At 39.3% G+C, this 20,574-nt stretch overlaps 2 protein-coding genes across 2 annotated transcripts; one reads left to right on the top strand and one right to left on the bottom strand.

The window, feature by feature from the left end:
- Positions 1 to 4,082: 4,082 nt before the first annotated feature.
- On the bottom strand, positions 4,083 to 8,715 carry c23h4orf48 (chromosome 23 C4orf48 homolog). The gene is made up of 4 exons (XM_042512573.1): positions 8,447 to 8,715; positions 8,104 to 8,236; positions 5,827 to 5,915; positions 4,083 to 4,774 (listed from the first exon to the last, which is right to left on the bottom strand). Exons 2-4 carry the CDS (start codon positions 8,213 to 8,215, stop codon positions 4,703 to 4,705), a joined length of 273 nt encoding a protein of 90 aa, XP_042368507.1. The 5' UTR covers positions 8,216 to 8,236; positions 8,447 to 8,715; the 3' UTR covers positions 4,083 to 4,702.
- A 1,183-nt stretch (positions 8,716 to 9,898) lies between these two features.
- Positions 9,899 to 19,549, top strand: nelfa (negative elongation factor complex member A). The gene is made up of 11 exons (XM_042512213.1): positions 9,899 to 10,351; positions 12,800 to 12,971; positions 15,033 to 15,194; positions 15,346 to 15,435; positions 15,636 to 15,763; positions 15,946 to 16,015; positions 16,801 to 16,892; positions 17,012 to 17,120; positions 17,300 to 17,628; positions 18,222 to 18,321; positions 19,278 to 19,549. The coding sequence occupies exons 1-11, from the start codon at positions 10,142 to 10,144 to the stop codon at positions 19,460 to 19,462; spliced, it is 1,647 nt and encodes a 548-aa protein (XP_042368147.1). The 5' UTR covers positions 9,899 to 10,141; the 3' UTR covers positions 19,463 to 19,549.
- The last annotated feature ends 1,025 nt before the right edge of the window (positions 19,550 to 20,574 follow it).

The following is a 20,574-nucleotide window of genomic DNA, read 5'->3' as shown; positions in this document are numbered from 1 at the left end:
CATGTAAATGGTTTGCTAAACGTAAATAAACAGCTCAAGTAGCTCACAGTTACGAAGTCCAAATATTTAGTTTAAAGTGAATCAACAGTTAAATTAGCTAGTCATAGACAAACAGTGGAAATTAACTCAGTTAAAAGTCATGATTAAACAGTGGCAATATGTTGCTAAAGGTAATTAATAAACGGTCGAAATAGTTCGCCTAAGATTATTAACAATCTATGGAAACAGTTTACTAGAAGTCAACCATAAATTGTTTAAATGATTAGCTAAAAGTCATCAATGAACATTAAAAATAGCGCAACAAATGTCACTCATAAATTACGGAAATAGCTCAAAGTTATTAATAACAGGGAAAGGGGCAAAAATCATTAATGAAGGATAGAAAGGGTTAGCTAAAAGTCATTGATGTCATTGATATTACCACATATAACACATATATTACATGCAACATACATATATTACATGTAACATAGTGGCCATCACAAATAATCAATGGACATTCAATCTTGGTTCCCATCCTTATGTGCAGAGATTTCTCCACATTCTCTGAACTTTTTTTAATTTTATGGATTATAGATGGTCAAATTCCTAAATTATTTGCAATTGTGCGTTGAGAAACCTTGTTTTTTAATGTGTTGGATTATTTGCCCATGCATTTTTTTCACAAAGTGGTGAACCTCGTGCCTTACTTGCTTGTGAACGACTGAGTCCTTTTAGGATGCCCCTTTCGTACCTCATAATGACACTTTAATCTGTTGCAATTTAAACTGTTTACCTGTGAAATATTCCAAACACTTGTGTTTTTTTCACATTAAGCAACTTTTCCAGTCTGTTGTTGCTCTTGTTCCAGCTTTTCTGGAATATGTTGCAGGCATCAAATTCAAAATGAGTCTTTATTTACAAAAAAACAATGAAGTAGATTGGTTTAAACATTAAATATCTTGTCTTTATACTGTTTCCATCTTAATATAGGTCAAAATAAATGTACAGATCATTGCACTCTATTTTTATTGCTATTTTCAGATTCACCTGGCTGGGAGTTGCCTTCTGGTATGCCAAACAAGTCCCACTGTCGAGTGAGGTGAGCAAACTTTTGTGGCAATGTCAAAGCAAAGTAAGATAAAAGGGGAAGAAAATATTGAGGATTTTGCTTGCTTGTCCCTGCTTGAGAATTTCAAACAGCTGTAGCGATCAAGTCAGCTTTTCCAGGAGCAGATGAAAGAGGAGTTGAAAGGCCTCTGTAGAGAGAGGAAGCCAGTGGGTGAGTGGGAGAGGGAGTGAGGAAGAAAGTGGAGGCTGCTTGACAACAAAGATTTTTCAGAGTGATTCAGCGTATACTTGGTGTCCCTGCAAAAACCCTCTCAGTCATTCCTTCCAATAAAAGTCTGGTAGGTTAAAGCTGCCTCAGCAACAGAGCTGGAGAATCCCGTGTGCAGCAGAAGGGGGTTTGCCTCAATCGTACACGGTGGTGCCTCTGGGCGGGGAATCCTGCCAGGTCACTGCAGGCGCCTCAGTGGCTAATGTACTGCCTCAGTTTCCTGTTTTGTATCTATTTACAGTATTTCACCCCCATCTGCATTTACAGCCACAGGGGATGTACAGAGTGTGGAGAGTGCTGCATTGCTGCGACACAGCTGGTGCCTTTGCTCAGGGCTCCTCCTGCTGGTGTGGATTTGGGTATTGCAGGTTGTCTTCTTTTCATGCTGTAATCTCTGTTGTAAAAACAGAGTCGTGTGTGTGTCTGTGTGGGAGGCGATGAGGTCAGCTAAAAAAGCAAGACTTTCAAACATCACTTCTGTGACTGGTAGCCCACACACACACACACACACACACACTCACACACTGCTCTGACTGGGTTAAGCCTCTGCACACGAACTCTTTTGATAAAGAGCTGCTATGATTCAAGGTTATTGCTCTTAGACAATCAGTCTTCTACGAATTGTAACAGCAGACGCGGTGATACCAATGTTAACAGAAAGGGAGCCGAGCCACCTAAATATAAAACCTGCTTTCACTCCCAGTTGAAATCGTGATTCTGTGGGGTTCACGTTGACCATGCTGATCTTCCTATGCTATTAAAGGAACAGTCAGTATGTTCACATGACAAAAAGTCAAATTATTGTGTTAATCCAATTAAAACTGGACTTTTAAAATATTTGTAAACATGTTACTCCAACTGAAATCTTACTAAATCGAAGTTGGACCAACACACCTAAATTACACGGTTGGAAATCGAGTTACTCTTTCACGTATATACCTCAACCGGGCCTGAGCTGGCTTTAGGCGTTCTGCACATGCTCCGTAGTCTCCGCGCTGGCTTTGATCCGGAAGTCGAACTGCATAAATTTGTAAAAGAAAACTAGGAAAAAAAGAAGAATTGAGGAAAACAAAAACAAGATGAAGGTAAAATCCTTAAAGGGTAGAGTGTATACGAAATGTACACTGCCAAAAAGTTATCCATGTTTTTTTTTGTACAACATGCCACTTGCCAACTTGTTTGTGGTGTAATGGGTCAACCAGAAGGTCCGATAGCAATTAGCAGAAAAAGGAAATATCATCACCTACTGAACGGAGTCGGACATTTGTTCATCAATAAATCGATTCGCCCTTCTTCTCTTATATACTAGTGCAAGGACAATAGTCCATCACATGGCCAAAACAAGCTAACTATGCGCGTAAACATACTGAGTGTGTAAGATGACGGTGAAGATTGCAACCAGCTAAAACTTCTCCTTTAGTGTTGTTGTTAAAGAGGTTTGTTAAAGAGGTCTCTTCCTCTCAGAACATGACGAGGTGATTGAAACAGTAAGAACACTGAATAAAGCAGTTTCATGCTACAAATCGGTTTTTCTCAAACACCGTTTGGCATGTCGGAGACAGACCGTTAACCAAGCACCTGCTACTGTGCACCGACCTTTTTCTCCTTTGATAATTTAAGATCCAAAGGAGGTTTTCACTGGGAGCCAAATTATCCACAGAGGTCTTTATCTCCCCAAAGCAAATGTACCCGGGCATTTAAACTGGTAAAAAAACAACAACTAAGAAGTAAAACATATTTCATTTTGTTTTAAGTGTGTTACTCCACCACTCTTGTTGCAGATCAGCTTCTAACTACTTCTACTATTACTACTGAAATAGTACTAGTGATTTTTTTTTTTCTTTGGAGTTTTCAATATTTTTCCCAGACCATGTACAGATTTTTAGGCATTTTATTATCTTAAATGGCTTAAATAATAGTACATACGGCTGCTGTAAATGTGGGAAAAAAATCTCCCCAGGGCAGCCCTCGGTTTGGGCTGAATCCTTAATAGTTATGTCTGCCACCGCCCTGTTTTGGACTGTTGTTCAGACATCACGAAACAGTTAATAAATGAATCAAACCATTATCATCTGATTAATCTGTAATAATGAAAACGCTCATTAGTTGCAGTCCTTGAGGCCCATTGTCGAAGTGGAAATACTCTTTACACATTAGTTACACATAGTCATCACAGTGCTACACCTACGACTAAGCTGTGAGACCAAGCAGAGACCACAGTAAATAAACTAATGAATGAATTTGTGTCTATATTAATGCCAGCACAAACCCACACTGTGCTGCTTTATCACAGATCACACTGATGCTCTGTGATAAAAGTCCCAGCCAAAAGAAATAATGAATGCAGAGAAGACCATTCATTGTTTTTATTGATAGGTACAACATTAAGACAATAAATGGGGCATCTCGTGACATAATGTTAACAAAGTACACTGTTTATGAACAATAAACAATAAGACTATTATCTCCCCCTTTATGTCTCCTGCTGAAGCCAGCATCCCTTCATCCCATCGATATTGCAGTTCATTTATATCCTTCATTTCTATTCTTGCATACACCTTTGTCAGACAAAGAAGACCCGTGTACAAATACAGAATCTATACATACAATCTACATTAACAGTAGGTTAACAGAAATTGCTGTAAATTCATGCTACAGTGCTGTGCTAAATCAAGATCTACAAATATGTTTCTTCCGCCTTGAAAAGAAGAAAAAAAAAAGTCTAAAATATTATTTGAATTTCTGGTAAAATTTCTGATTTCTTTACAAAAACAAAGAAAAATAACTTTCTTTAATAAGTTACCCAACCTTTTTGTTTTTTTGCAAAAGAAGCCAGGCTGCAAATACATTAATCCGAATCAGTGACATTTTCCTGATTCCTAAAGTTATTTTAATTATCTAAAAGTGTTATTGAAATATTTTGAGCAGTTAAATAAATTCCACGTGATGCTACAGTTTGATGTGTATAATCGTCGTAAACATTAATCTCATACAACACATTCAACGAGTGAATTTATCAATGCATCCTACTGTATCTACATTATACAGTCAAATACTAAAAAGTACAAAAAAATAGTTTATGCTTCATAGGAGACAGATGACCCGATGAAAAACAATCAAACTAATTTCACAGGCATGTGTTTCACAATGTAAAACGTCAGTGGTATAAAAGTCGTCCCCGATAAGGCAACACAATGACATGCCCCCTGATGCATGATTTTAAATCAAAGCTCCACTCAACAGTGACATGAGAGAAAATAAAATAAAGTGCCTATTGCGTGAATGAGTTGAGATGTTAATCGCTGTACATGAGTAGAGGTTTGGAACAGGGTCGTTGTCGGTGTGTTGGGGTGCGGTGACAGTTGGAAGTATCCTCGGGTGTGCTCAGCGCAGTGAGTTGGTGGGCATACAGTCACACAGGGCCCTCCTCTCCGCCCTCAGCACCAGCGTCTCCGTCTGCAACGCACAAAACAACGTGTCACTGCATGTAAACTCGGGCTGCACAATTTGTCATTTTTTAAATCATCAACAAGATATTGCATTCTCTTAAAACAGAGTACCTGTAGAAAACGGCAGCTAACCCTCCGCCAGTGCCTTTCTTTGTATTTTTGCTTTTTGTGATGTCATTTTTGGAGTATCATCAAATGCTTCATTACCCTAAAATCTGTGCAACCTAAGCTTAAAGGTTATGTGAGTCATTAAATCATAATATTGTCATTACAAAAAAAAAATTAGACTTCTGTTTTTCATCAGATTTTACAAAATAAAAACATAAGGATCCAAATAAATTTTAAATGTTGAAACATAAAATATGTATTAACACTCCACAGGTTTTGAGATAGGATCATTTTTGCTTTTAGTTTTATTTTTATGAGCACGGTGTTTCTGTACCGTCGCTTACGTAGCGTTGTAACGTCATTATGAGCGAACAATGTGATGACAGAGAAGACAGAAGCCTTACCTTTCTGCTACAAAAAGAAAGAATATTTTAGCAATTATGGTTTTTATTTTACATCCACAAAAGTTATCTAATGAGCTAACATTTGAACAGACAATCCGCCAATAAATGAGCTTCAGAGACAGAACCAGCTTCTTTCATCACCACGTCTTTCTTTGTGGATTTTGTAGTGATGAAAGAAGCTGGTTATTGTGCTGTTCTCAGTACTGATTTTTGAGCTGCAGACGTTGCATACTGCTTTTTAAAAATACATGTTCTTACTACCACCAACGACAACATAGTCCTTGAATCCAATTTTTTTTATTTTTTGACTAGTGCCTGTAAAACAGTCATGTAACTGTTTTTTATACAGATAATTCTCCAAAAGATGCTGAAACTGATCATAAATCAAAGATAATGTGGTAATAAACATGATTCTTTGTATTAAATACTGAAAGATAACATTATTTAGTGACTTTAAGGTTTCATTGTTAATATTATTTTTATTTAACACAATGACAATAACAGGATTATAAATGGTCTCTGCTTCTGACAAGAAATCTTCACGTACCCTGGCATCAAGGTTGAACGCGGTCTTCTTTAGATCTTGCAGTGCCCTCTGCATAAACTCAAATGCATGACAGTCCACACATGGGCGACCTGGAAACAAGAGAACAAAATTATCAATAAATCAAAAAACCTCACTCAGAAATATCAGTTAGGTTATTGGTAGATTATGAGACAATTGGCCCCTTTGCACAGATATGCAAATGGACCAACACAAGAGCAAGAAACTCAGAGTCTGTGGTGGTTTTATGTCTTTTTGTAGTTGTTGGGTCTCTTTGACATTATTGTGCGTTTTAATTTAAAATTTTTATGTATTTTTTGGTCATTTTTCGCTCCATAGTCATTTTATGTGTCCTTGTGGTTGTTTTGTATCTGTTTGTAATAATGTCTGTCTCTTTGTGGTTGTTTTGCCTTTTTCCTTTGTGGTGTTTTTGTGGCTCTTTAGCGCCTTTTTCACCTTTATACCTGTCTGTATAGGTACAATCAGGGAATGGGGGTTGAGTTGTCTTGCCTTTAAACCGGCACAGTAGGTACAAATTGGTCTGTATGGAAAGGACAGCTGGCACGATGGGTTTGACGTTTTAACGATGTGTTGTGTGTGTGACCCACCACAGGAGGTAACAGCTAACTCAATGAAGAAGAACAGCACCGAAAATGTGCACAAATTTAAAATACAATGATGTCCAGGAGCTCCTTACCCTGCAAGCAGAGGACGACATCAGCCGCCACGACATGGTAAATGATTGTTATTGGCATGTTTTGCCATTGTTATTTTTTCCGTGATGCCTGCATGCTATCTAAAATCACACACTAGAGCGGCATGATGCCACTGTTGTTTCGTTCTGCGTAAAAAATAAAAGGCAGCAAAAAGAAAGAACTTAAGTGACTCTAAAGCGTGACCTCTGTGCAAAAGGGCTTTTGTGGTCGTTTTGAGTCTCTTCCTGGACGGTACCTGATAATTTGAGTGATATTTTGCAGGTAAAGGTCGGGGAGGCCCTGACACTTTGGGCCCCTGGGGTACCTGGTAGGCCTGTTCAGTAATCCATTCAAGAGTGAGCTACACGGCAATATTTACCTGAGATTTTCTAGCGTGAGGTATTATTAGCCACTATAACCTTGTCGCACCAGACCAAGTACGGCTGAAGCAGCAAAGCCCCTGAACGTACTGAACTAAAAACATGTTTGAAATTAAACAAATCATCTGTTAAAGGAAATATTGTGATATTTCTCCTTAAAAATGTCCACAGTTTTGCTTTATGGAGCTATTTCCTATGATTTTATACATCTGGCTTTGACTGGAGTGATCTACTTTTACATATTAGCGTAAATGTTATTCAGATTTCGATCTTGACTGTAAATATGACCATGGAGAAGGCTAGATCCCAGTGCTGTTTTTTTTTTTAAAATTGGTGAAATTTCTGATCATCACAAACTGAAAAACAAAATCATTGGTCATTTGTTTTCACCTAGGGACTGTTCGTTATTTATGAGGTGGGAAGGAGGGATGCAAATAGGGGGAGGCACTTTAAATAATTTTTAGGCACTGAGGAGAGACTTATGTTTTTATTTGATTTAGGGGAGGGCTTACAACTTTAAATGGTTGTATTTGTATTATTTTACTGCGGATTTTTAAAACATGAAAAAATACACAATTTACCACAGGCAGAAAAAGGTAACAACAGAAAATATCATCCGATTTCTGACTTCTTACATTTCTGACTGTCCTTTGATACACCATGAGGGACAAATTCTCCCATCACGAAAAAATAAATAAATCTGAATTTAAAACAGTGATATTTATTAAAAATTGGTTCATTCTACCTCTCATTTAAAATTTAGCCAAAAATAAACTGTTTGCATGAACTAACCAGCATGCACAGCAAGAGTGAAAAACAGACCTGTTTTTAAACTCCAGGATTTCGTATTCAACTTTAACTTTAAAACATTAAACACCAGTCAGGGTAAAATAGCTTCGAGGAGGATCAAGACAAAAATAAATAAAAATAAAAAAAGAAATCACACCCCAGCTACCCTGTCTTCTGACAAATAACGAACAGTCCCCTCATAAGGATGATAAAATAGGTCTTATAGTTGCAGCGCAGGCCCATTTTCCTGCTGTGATTTATACACCAATTAGGATGACCTACAATTCCCACCAGGAAACCTCTGTGAGGAGCAATAAAAACATCACTGCACAGACTCCCATATAACAAGCATATACAATCATGCGTTAAAGACGCAGAAAAAAAAATATATAAATCTCATATTCAAATCCACCTACTTTCGGCAGGGATGACAGTCCCAGTCTCCTGATCCGCATCAGCTGCACCGAGACAGAGGAGCTGCACCGCCAGAAGGAGCACCGCTGCCTGCAGATAACCGCTGGACGCCATGGTGACGATGTGATCGGATACCTTTGCAAATTATAAATAAAATGTGCAGGTATGTGTTCAAATGCAACAACGACAAATGTGCAACGCGACCGTCAGTTGGTGAAATAACACAATCTGAGAGGCTTTGTTTGGAAAATAGTCATTTTTTATCAGTATTTTTTGCACGTATTTAAATAATACAGTTTACAGAGAAGAAAGACTGTTTATTTAACAAACTGCATGTTTTCCTACCGTGAATCAGTCGATGATATTTTGCCGATCAGCACAAGATGCCCACCTAGGATTGTTTTATGTAGATTAACGGAGCGCGCATGCGCATGGCTCATCTAAAAATTGCTTTGGGGAACGGAATCGAGACTTCCGGAGAAAACATTCAAAATAATGGCCTTGAAGAAGAGACTGCAAAGTTTTAAACATATTATTATCAGTGTTAGGAAGAAACTAGTTGCTTAAAAGTTAGCTAGTTACCTTTTTAGTTTGGCTTTTAATTTAACTATTTATTTTAGTCTGTTTTATTGTTTTAGTGGATGGTATATTATAATTATATAATATACCATCCACTAAAACAATAAAACAGACTAAAATAAATAGTTAAATTAAAAGCCAAACTAAAAAGGTAACTAGCTAACTTTTAAGCAACTAGTTTCTTCCTAACACTTTTTATCTATAGTTTTTTTTTTTTTTCCTGCCTCTGGTGTTTTCTCAGTTCCTAGTTTTAATGAGTACTCTTATTTTTGTTTTGTAATTAATTACAATGTAGATGAATTTATCAAACATTCATCAAGTCGTTAAAAGAATACTACAAATTAATCAGCTTTAATGTTAAAGTCCTGCTCACAATCAGCTGATCAAACCAGAGATATGACCATAGTATTAACAAACACCTGTTTCATTGCATTTTTCCAAAAACTTTATTGAATACATTCAACACACAATCAGTATGTACATTTGAAATTGTCATACTAGTACAGACTATATGTCATAATAGAAATATTATGTAAATACAAATGCAATTTGACCATACATAAATAAAATACAGGTAAAATAAACATGACAAATAACCCTTATAGTAGTAGTTTTTAATTTTTAATAGTTTTTGTCATTTTCCAGTTTTTACATTATTGTGGTTGTCAAGTACATTTTAATTTATTTTTTAGAAATGCAAACACAGTGTCAAGTTTTAGAAATCTTATCAATAGTTTTGAAGTAAATAACTCAATAACTCAATTCAAGTGCACTCGCTTATGTAATTAGATTTTTTTTATATTGAAAAAAGATTAAATACTAAGTAACAGTTTTGAGGAAAACAAGTCAGGATATTTCCAAAATAAAGTCACAATTATAAAATATATATTTCATCGCCCACACCGAGCGGGGTCATTTGACAACATTGAACCGTAAATGAATTAAAATTAAATATTTATTTAAGTGTCAGGCGACGTTTGATAAATTCATCTACATTGTTAATTACAAAACAAAAATAAGAGAACTCATTAAAACTAGGAACTGAGAAAACACCAGAGGCAGGAAAAAAAAACTAAAAATAAATAAATAAAATACTCTTAATAGATGGTATATTATATAATTGTAATTTTTAACATTTTTATCTTTTTCTAAATTTGTGCTGCAATCCTTTCATTTACATTTTATCTATTTAGAGTATTTTATTTATTTATTTTTAGTTTTTTTTTCCTGCCTCTGGTGTTTTCTCAGTTCCTAGTTTTAATGAGTTCTCTTATTTTTGTTTTGTAATTAACAATGTAGATGAATTTATCAAACGTCGCCTGACACTTAAATAAATATTTAATTTTAATTCATTTACGGTTCAATGTTGTCAAATGACCCCGCTCGGTGTGGGCGGGGTCCTGACTGTTTTCTTAGGTAGCCTGTTAAAATGCCCGAACTCAAAACACTTCTTTTTCCAAGATGGCGTCGATGAAGGACAGCGACACCGGCCTGTGGCTTCACAACAAATTAGGCTCCACGGACGAGCTCTGGACGCCTCCGAGCATCGCTTCCCTCCTCACCGTGTCCGTAATTGACAACATACGGCTGTGCTTCTCGAGCTTATCGCCGCCGGTGAAGCTGAAACTGCTGCTCGGGATGCTGCATCTTCCCCGGCGGACCGTTGACGAGGTGGGTTGCTGTGCGTTAGCTAGCCGTTAGCCTGACAGGTAAAGTAAGCTATTAACTTAAAAAACACCGCAAATTAAAGAGCTCCAGCTCCGGTTTGATGCTCCAAATCACAAAAATGTTGTCCCTATAACCGTTTTAGTCGTCTAACCGCGTTATTGAATCTATTATGTTAGCGCTAGCTCGCTATCCGTAATAACTGACAACGGTTAACGTCGTTAGCGAGCGGCAGAAACAACGCGAATCCAGCGAGCGCCTCTAGCTCCGTTTTCATTTAACAACGTTGACGCGGATTTACGTAAACGTTAATTATCCACACGAGCTGACTTTGACTCTCAATTGCGGTTTTTTTTTTTGCTGTGTTTTACCAGCGACAGCGGGAAGCATTAGCCTAGCGGTTCTCGCGCAGACATTATGGTGGGATGGGCATAAGACGGCTAACTGGGAGAGCTGGAGGGCGGTACCAGCATCTAATCCGACATATCACTTGTTCAGCTGCCTTTAACGTTACATACCCGTCATCAGTGTGTCTTGCATATTCAGACAGCTTTTTCCAACATGATCAAAGAGACCTACCTCTGCAAAAGTATCTGAGTCAGGATCAAAACCAACAAGATCCTCATTTACTGCAAGAAATTTGCCTTGATGCATACAATGAACATGTCAAAATGGGGGCAAAGTGCTGTAAAGTCAAGCACATGTAGTGCCAATAGTTTAGAAAATTTACAGTGAAAGTATGTAAAAAGACTGCAACAAATATGTGCTGTTTTTATCGCTTTAAAACCTGGAGCGACATCACTTTGCCTGCTAAATTAATGATTGATTAATCGGTATTTGAAGAAAAAAAATCTTTGCTTATTTCAAACAATACCAAATGCGTTTTATTGTCAGTCAAAGCTTACAGCAGCATATTGTGTATATTTTCACAGTGTTTCATAGCCTTTCGATAAATGGATTGCATTTTCTATCTTTGATTAAATTCTTACGGACTGGGTACTACAACAAATATGTGCTGTTTTTGTCACATGGTGAGGTTGAGGGAGACTCCTCTGCAGTTGGTGTTCCTCAGCAGATCGTACAGGTTGTAGCTCAACAACTCAAACACCAAACAGAGATGGTTCCTAAACCTAAAGTGACGCTTCAGGTGGACTATGTAATATATCATCTCAGTGTCATGCTTGTTCATGAGCTCCAGCAGGCGTAGTTCAATCTGTGCCTGGTTTAGAAATGCCTTCTTGTTCTTAATGATCTTTATGGCGACCCATTCCTGCTCATGGTGGTCGTAGGCCTTCACCACCTGTCCGAAGGAGCCCTTCCCGATCAGTGAGTCTATCTCATAGCGGTCCAGCCACTTTTCTCCATTCTTGACAATGTAGTCATAGTTGTCGTCGTCATTGCCATCGTTATAGACTTTTCTCTCCTTCTTTTATCGCTTTAAAACCTGGAGCGACATCACTTTGCCTGTTAAATTAATGATTGATTAATCGGTATTTGAAGAAAAAAAAACTTTGCTTGTTTCAAACAATACCAAATGCGTTTTATTGTCAGTCAAAGCTTACTGCAGCATATTGCGTATATTTTCACAGTGTTTCATAGCCTTTCGATAAATGGATTACATTTTCTATCTGTGATTGAATTCTTACGGACTGGGTTGTAAATTTGTGATTTTATTTAAAAACATGTCAAAGAGGCATTGAGCAACTTGGTAACAAATAAGTCACAAATTAGCTTTAGAATTTATTTTTTAAGGAAAAAAAGCTAGGGAAAAACTATATTCATAATTGCCATAATTGCACATTTAAAATTGTTACAAAATATAAAACAATATTTTAAGCACTTTTCCAAGTTTTCTTTCTTTTTTAAAAACTTTTTTGCTTACTTTTTTTTCAGGTAGTCGTCTTGTACTTGCAAATTTTTGGGTAATTTCTTACCATGTTTTTAAAAGACATCAAGCCAATTTAGTCATGTTTCAAAAGTTAAATGAGAGAGCAGTACAGCTTTGTGCAGCATGTGAAACATGTTGATATGGAGATGTGCAAAAGTTCTTCTTGGTCTTGATTTGTACTCATTTGAACATTATACTGTGTAGTCATGATCAGTAAAAGCTTCATTTCCAAGTAGATTTTCACTCACAAGGAATTTGCCTTGATGCATTCGATAAACATATCAAGAGTAAAAAGACAGGGGCAAGAGTGCTGCAAAGTGCTGCAAATGTCAGGCTGTAGCTTGCTATAGTTATGCTATGTTTTCATTTACCTGTCACTGTAGATTACCATAGTTTTTTTGGGGGGCTTGTGAGTGAAGCAAATATAGCAGCCACTTGCATTTTTTAACACCTTGTGGCCAGTGGCTGCTGCTAATTTCCATCCCTGATCTATACCTTCTCAAGCAGCACCTTCATCTGTTGTTTCCTGGTGTGATTTCACTGACTTCGTTTTGCTCTCCCGCCAGATGAAGGAGGCGCTGTCGGAGATAATCCAGCTGGCCACGGTGGATTCAGAGCCCTGGGTGCTGATGGTTGCAGACATCCTCAAGTCCTTCCCAGAGACCGGCTCTCTCAATCTGGACTTGGAGGAGCAGAATCCAAATGTGCAGGATATTCTAGGAGAGCTCAGGGAGAAAGGTATGTCCTACACATTATGCATTCTGTGATATTTAAAAAAAAAATTTCAATGAAATTGTGGGGGACATGTGAAAATTGCAAGTGATGCTGTCTCGGATTATGAAAATATTATTATGAGGATCCGCTGTTTCCCACAAAATTAGAATCTATTTGTGATGGTTAGAGGGAGCAGCAGCATCCGTCTGTCAGCTGTTGATGCTGTTTGAGGCAGCACTGAAGGACTGTCCCCGTGAGCTGCTCTTCTCCTGCTCTCTCTCTGCCCCAATAGCCCGACCTTACACAACACTACATGATCTCATGACTACTCGCCATATTTTACACTTTAGCAGAAGACCCGAGGTCAAATTGCAAGGTTGCGCAGATTTCACAGGGATTGGCTGACATTGCGTTAATTGTTGGGATCACAACCTCATGAAATCCTAGAGGGGCTTCAAAATAGTCTTGTAATAAAAAAGTATGCTGAGAGTCTCATTTCTGTGCCATTTACGGGCACACTGCTTTTGTCTTTAGCTATCCGTATCAAAGTGTGACACACACACACACACAGATAACCTGATGTGTTTTTGTGCAGGTCTGAACTCTGAAGCGAAACTGACACACTTGAGCGCAACTAGTTTCACATCTCTGTTAACCTTTCAAGACATCAGCTTAACTTAATTATCACTTGCTACCAGTCTGCTGCTAGTGACTGTTATTTTGGTCTGTAATAAATATGCCTGGCCAGTTGATTTCTTCATTCACCATAGAGTCCCTGTGGCTGGTGAGACAGAAGTTATTTTCGGACACTGAGTGATCCTGTATGACTTCAGTTCATTGATATTTTCTCCAGCATTGTATTTTTTATTTTTTTAACCATGGAGGCAAGAAAAACAAAGTGTTTTTCCTGATTTAATTTAACACAGGGTTAATAATGGAGTAAAAGTAAAGTAAAAATATTCCTTTATTGCATTTGGACTGTAAATGAGTTTGGACATCCACATAATGTGCTTGCACTGTTTGGACAAGTAAATATAAGAACTTTTTGCTTGTTCCTTGCAGATTTATGACACTTTTTAATTGCAAGAGGGGTGCAATATTACATATTACTCTTCTGTGTGTGTGTGTGTGTGTGTGTGTGTGTGTGTGTGTGTGTGTGTGTGTGTGTGTGTGAGAGAGTGAGTGTGTGAGAGAGAGAGAGAGAGAGAGAGAGCAACAGAGTCTCAGCAACAGAGTATTTGTCTTCTGTAAGTTTGTTTATTTTGGGTGAAGAGATCTGAGTAATTCCTTTGGATTATCGTCACTTCATTTATCGTCATCTTCACTGCAACACAAACAGAGCAAGCACTCCTCTTTGTACGATAGTACACAGCCTACAAATGTTAATACATACTTTATTTCTTTTAGTGACTGTGATATTAAGCAACAGAAAGAGACTGTGCTGCTTCTTCCCGCGGACTACAGGCATCTTTCAGTTGCTGGTTACATAACATCAGGCTATGTTTCTCCAAAAGTTGACTCAGTTTCAACAGTTTGCAGCAGACTGCTGTTTTTTATCCCTGGCATCCTGTGCGGCCCCACCACTGCAACCTGAACGCACTACCCACATTCAAGCGAAAGAGAGGACTATGACGTTTTTGCTGCAACAACTGACTCAATGTGAATGCAGCTTAACAGACTTAGTGAAGAAGTCAAAATAAACTGACTGTATAGGGCTGATTTCTGTCCGAAATATTTCTGCAGGCACTCTGCCTGGTGAGCATGTGCTGTAATAAGTGGCAGCATATCCTCAAAGTAAATAGTTACTTAAGGGTTCAAGGATTTTTTTTTCTTTATTTATTTTGTCGGCACCTTTTCAAATGTTGTGGTTTTTATGTAGATTTTATGTGATTTTATGAGAGCTACTGGATACAGGAATTTCCTAATCTGGATGAATAAAGTATCTGTCTGTCTGCTTTAAGCTTACTCTGGTTTGTTTTCACAGAATTCTAACATCTTTGCTTGAAGTTATTTAGGCCTCATAATGATCATTCAGTGCCACATCAGTGGTTTCACTCTGATGACCCGTTTACCTCTCCTCCTTAGTGAGCGAGTGTGAGGCGCCTGCCATGCTTCCTCTAGAGTGCCAGTACCTGAACAAGAGTGCGTTAACCACGCTGGTGGGACCCCTCACACCCCCCGTCAAACATTTCCAGCTGAAAAGGAAACCCAAGAGTGCAACCCTCAGAGCAGAGCTGCTGCAGAAATGTAAGCTGCTTTAAACTTGAACTATTGCATACTGATATTTTAAAGTACTTCTACAGAGAAAGGTGGTGGTTTTCCTCTAGCTAAAGTAGAAGAATCTCTAATTGTGCTTTTTTTTTTATTCAGTTGCATTCTCTTGTCTAATCTATTTTAGCCACAGAGACAGCCCAACAGCTAAAAAAGACAGCCGGAGTGCCTTTTCACGCCAAAGGGAGAGGATTGGTCAAAAAAATTGATACTACAAGTGAGTCGAACATCAGTACACGCACCCAAACATCTGTTCTTTCAGTGCCTTTAAAAAGTGGCATCATAACATTGTTCATCAATCAAAAAAATGGATACATCTAAGTATCACTTATTCCAAAAGATAGCCATGATTTTTTTATTCTGACTTCTGTCACTGTTGTTGATATCAAGATGTTGTTATCAATATTTGCATCACAGCTCCTCTCAAGGGGATCCCCAAGGCCCCGTTCCGCAGTCCCACTGCCCCCAGTATATTCAGCCCTCCCAGTAACCGCACACCTATTGCCCCTGCACGGACGCCCCTACGTAAGGAGAGGGGGGTCAAGGTAATGTCAGATTTCCTAAAATGCTCCCCAAAAACTTTCTTCTTAATCTTATGCATCATGTCTGTTTTAATTTCTCTCACACTAACCACAGTTGTGTTTGATTGTCTTATTCTTATGTGTGGTTTTTTTGAGAGATTAGATTAGAGTTTTTCTCACTATTGGCCTTTTTTTCTGCTTTTCAGCTGTTAGATATTTCAGAGCTGGATATGGTCGGCGCTGGAAGAGAAGCAAAGAGGAGAAGAAAGACTTTAGGTAATAATGTTTCCTGCAGGCTTGCCATGGTAGTCAGTTTTAATGGTGTAACACGATGTTCTGGCATTCGACGATTACATTAGTTGCCCACCGCCCCCACTGTTGTTTTGCATTTTTTTAATCGATACTTGGACGACGGAGGCAACAATTATAAACTGAAAATGTCTGCCCGCTGCAGCCAAATTCCAACACAGAGTAGAGTCAGATTTTACTAATGGTGCAAGTCCACAAGACGACCAGAAATTTGCTCCCATTCATTGTGTATTGAAAGCGACTGATTCACTGCACAAAGTTTGCTGGGATATGATGCGGACCAAGCCAGTGATGAAACGAGAAGGCATGACAATTCATAAATTCAAACTGTTCACATCAACACAGCCAATCAAGAATGACATCAGATCTTGGTTACATTAATATTTTTCATGTGGATCAGCCATTTGCAGTTGAATTAGTATAATATGCCAGTAAAGAGTTTTGTACTGTTGCTTTTTTGTTAATAAAACATCCTTTTGTGGAGCTAGTAGAGAAACCGGTGGGGAAATTCTAATGTTTGAATGTTTGCTTTTTATCAATACAACACTCTCCAGATATTGAGCGTCATAAATGAATATATTTTCTTGTGAAATGTACAGTGTGATCAGTCACACTGGTGTTGTCACAAGTTTATTAACCTGTAGCAGAATTTCCTCACAGTGGCATCCTTCATTTCCAGCCCTCCATCAGGCCTACTTTTAGAGCTGCATTGTGAATTTGTTACTCCGTATTAACGTTTTATTTTTCCGTAGAAACGGAGGCCGGAGAGAAAGCAGCCAAAGAAGAAGCAGCGGTGGTGGAAAACACCACACCCGACTACGCTGCCGGCCTCGTCTCTGCACAGGTACCTGACTCTACACGTTCACATCTCTCAAACATTCTGGATTTCTTCCGTTTGGTTTCATATTACTGCCTCCCCCTCTCTGTCTGGCTGTATTGAAACAAATGCTGTACTCTTTTTAGAAACTGGGCGCTTTGAACGAGAATCCTCTGCCGTCAACCAGCTACCTACCGGCCACACCCAGCATGGTCCCCTCCTCCTCTTACATTCCCAGCTCCGAGGCCCAGCCAGGTTAGACGAGATCACATTGCGCTGTATTGTTGCCTCAAACAAAAAAATTCTCTTACATCCAGAGTGCGGGGCTTTCATACACTGACGAGTTCAAAGAGGCAAAGAAAAGTTGCCTGTGGGCATCAGCAGTGCATCTTGTCCGTCTCACAATGTCTTTTCTTTACCAACCTCCCTTAAAGCGAATGCTGGTGGTTCAGGACGGGACACGCTGCAGTCGGCTCGCCAACCAGAGGAGTCAGCAACAGCGGGCGCTGGCGCCACCGCCACCTTACCAGGGCAGTACAAACAGAGGACGCCGATGTACAACGCGAGCAACACTGCGAATCCTGCAACTCCCACATCCCCAAGCACGCCGGTCTCCACCCCCGCCAGCAACGGGCCCCCAGCAGCTGCGACTGCGAGCCAGCCAGAGACTCCCACCCAGCCTCCCAGCACACCGCAGACCCCCACCCCGACACCAGCCCCTACGCCACCACAGCCCCAGCCCAAAAAAAACCTGTCACTCACGGTAAGGTGGAGAGAGTTGGGTCATTGAAAAAGCAAAATACACATAAACTTTTCTTAAGAGTTTAATTTTTATGCCTCCACGCCGGTGATGGCCGTAGGCATTATGTTTTTGGGTTGCGGCCTTTTGCTGCTAGTCGTCCCCTCTCTCTCTGTCTCCCCCTTTCACACTTAAACTGTCCTGTCCCAATAAAAGCAAAAACACCAAAAAAACAACAACTCTCCACTTGGACCCAAACATTACCTGATTAGATTTTGGTGTTCAAAGGTCACTGTAACCTCGTCCATCTCGTTCTCGTAAATGTGATATTTCAGTAACACCTTGACATTTTTTCAAATGTGGCACAAATGTCCACTTGGACTCTACGATGAACTATAGTCAGATTTTTTTTTTAGTCAGATACTGAATTGACACATCTTGGTTGCCACCTTGACACTCGGCTTATTGTAAAGATCTTCTGTGCTGCTGGGTTGAACATGTAAACTTTATCTGCAACTTGTTCGCAGAGGCAGGCAACCACAAGGCGGTGACTTTTATGTATTAAAACCTTCGTTGTTCTCTTGCTAAGTTCTCTGCACGCTGTTTCTGCTCCTCAGAGAGACCAGATGTACGCTGCTCAGGAGATGTTCAAGACGGCCAACAAGGTCACCAGACCAGAGAAGGCGCTCATCCTGGGCTTCATGGCTGGATCCAGAGGTACAGCAGCAACCTTATTAGCTGCCTAAATAGTTGATAAATAAATAAACAGAACAGTGAAACAATAATTTCTCATTTTCAGCCTTAGAAAACCTGGTGTTATCTTTCTGACAATGCCCGTCCCTTACTGAGGGACCGACAGAGATTGTTAAAAAATGCAGGCACAATAAATTACTCCTGTCACTATGACAACTGAGTGTTTCCTTGATGCATAGTCTTTTGCAAATAAACCTTGTCATCGCAAAACTAAAATAAACAAGAAATATTGGCGTGGTAACTTATGCCACACCACAGTCAGGGATCAAGGTTTGCACTCAGCTATGTTCACTCAGTCAGACAAATATTTTTCTATGCAGCTGAACTGCAACATGCCATTTTAGCATTTGAATTCATCTTATTGTATTCATATACCAACTGCATTATAAGACTGGACTTTATTCAGACAGCTGTGTTGAAGTGTTAATCAGCCACCATATAACAGAGACGGTAAATAATTGTTATTGCCATGTTATGCCTTTGTTTTTGTTCAGCAAGCACCCCCAGTGCATATGTTATATGTCACACTTGAGCCTTAAGCTGTTGCATTCAGTATAATGCCAGTCATGCATTTTTTGCTTCCGCATTGCCAGTATGCTGTCTAAAATCACACACTGGAACAGCATGATGCCACCGTCGTTTGTTGCTGTGTGAAAATGTTTTAGCTTCTGCGTCAGTTCGACATTCTGGACATGTCCTTCAAACACATTGTAGACCCTTTTGTCTGCTTCTCTCTGAAATCGCTTTTGTAGATTTTCCAATGGTTGAATACGTCTTCAGGGAGGGCAGTTAGAGGCAGTGCGGGCTACATGCTAGCTCTGACAGCTCAACAGACCATCAGTGGCTAAGGTGTCTAAACAGACACACTAACCTGGAAGGTCCAATAATAACCAGCATGCTTCTTCCTGTCCGTCTTGCAGAGAACCCGTGCCCGGAGCAGGGGGACATCATCCAGATCAAGCTGAGCGAACACACGGAGGTTCTGCCGAAAGCGGACGGCACCGGCAGCACCACCATGCTGGTGGACACAGTCTTCGAAATGAACTACTCCACAGGACAGTGGACCCGCCTCAAGAAATACAAACCCATCACCAATACCTCCTGAGGCGTGTCACTTCCTCAAAAAATTTACACACCCAAGATTTCTTACCCACTTCAGAAAAATATGTTTACACACTTACAAGTATTTGCATACACATTTGGGCCAAATCAAGCACTGGGCGGGTGAGACTTCGTCGAGGAGAGAAAAGATCCTCCCTGTTCCTGCACCGCCAAAATGCGGGACTCTTTGAAGAATATTTCTGTACTTTTTGTTTGGTTGTTACCTTTTCCCTTTTATTGTTTCAGTTTTTAAGTCACCTCAGATTCCTGAATGATGCTGTGGTCAGGAGCGGTGAGAGAGTTACACGAGTCTGAGCGGAGGAGTTATTCTCACGGCAGGCACCTTTCAGCATTTGTACTCTGGAGGTACAAGCATGTCACGTGTCTAGAAAGGAGACGAGCTGTCTGTATTTTTCTGTATGAATGTCACATTTTGCAGCTTATCTTCTACCTTTGAGAACAGAATCATGATTTGTGACAAAAAAAGAGATCATTAATGACCAAAAGAAAAAAAAAAGCGGTTAAAATGAGTTCTGTTTGGAGCCTTCTGGTAGATGTTTTCATCCATTTTTCATCCTTTTTCCAAAGAAGGGAAGAAAATAAAGTGACAACAGACTCCAGAGGACGTTTCTGATCTTTGTTACTCACTTTTATGTTAAAGGGAAATTGTTAGCGTTTTCCTGTTGGTGTTTTTTATGTGCCTTTCTCTCCATATATTTATAATCAGATGCTTATCAATGTATGTGGAAGGGTTTCTTAAATTACTTTTTGTTAAAGGGACTGACATAATGGAAGTAGATGGCACTCAGCTTGAGGTGCTCAAATTGCCCAAAATACATTTTAAAAACTCAACAGCAATGTCTCTTTCCAGATACCATGACCCAGGTACTCAAATTAATCCACAGACCTTGTTATGAGCAGTTTCATGTAGGAAATGTTTTTTCTTTCTTCAGAGCTACACCTGCCAACTGTATCTGTATGTAAGTGTGTCTTTGAAGTTCGGTTATTTAGAGTATTATAGAAAACTGCAGTGCACTTACTCATGTTTACTGCATATGTTTAAAGAAATGGCTCAGCTAAGAAATGTAATACCTTACACAACCTGACAAATGTTCA

The sequence above is a fragment of the Plectropomus leopardus genome, chromosome 23, assembly GCF_008729295.1.
Source record: "Plectropomus leopardus isolate mb chromosome 23, YSFRI_Pleo_2.0, whole genome shotgun sequence".
NCBI classification, from domain to species: Eukaryota; Metazoa; Chordata; class Actinopteri; order Perciformes; family Serranidae; genus Plectropomus; species Plectropomus leopardus.
This window is presented reverse-complemented; position numbering and strand designations above follow the sequence as displayed.

Excerpts from the sequence above, each read along its gene's own strand:
- nelfa (XM_042512213.1), top strand. The coding sequence starts at position 10,142 with ATGGCGTCGATGAAGGACAGCGACACCGGCCTGTGGCTTCACAACAAA. Across the intron at positions 15,764-15,945 it reads GTAAGGAGAGGGGGGTCAAG|CTGTTAGATATTTCAGAGCT; the intron begins GTAATGTCAGAT and ends TCTGCTTTTCAG. Across the intron at positions 16,016-16,800 it reads GAGGAGAAGAAAGACTTTAG|AAACGGAGGCCGGAGAGAAA; the intron begins GTAATAATGTTT and ends ATTTTTCCGTAG.
- c23h4orf48 (XM_042512573.1), bottom strand. The coding sequence starts at position 8,215 with ATGGCGTCCAGCGGTTATCTGCAGGCAGCGGTGCTCCTTCTGGCGGTG. Across the intron at positions 5,916-8,103 it reads GACTGTCATCCCTGCCGAAA|GTCGCCCATGTGTGGACTGT; the intron begins GTAGGTGGATTT and ends TCTTGTTTCCAG. Across the intron at positions 4,775-5,826 it reads CGTTCAACCTTGATGCCAGG|ACGGAGACGCTGGTGCTGAG; the intron begins GTACGTGAAGAT and ends TGTGCGTTGCAG.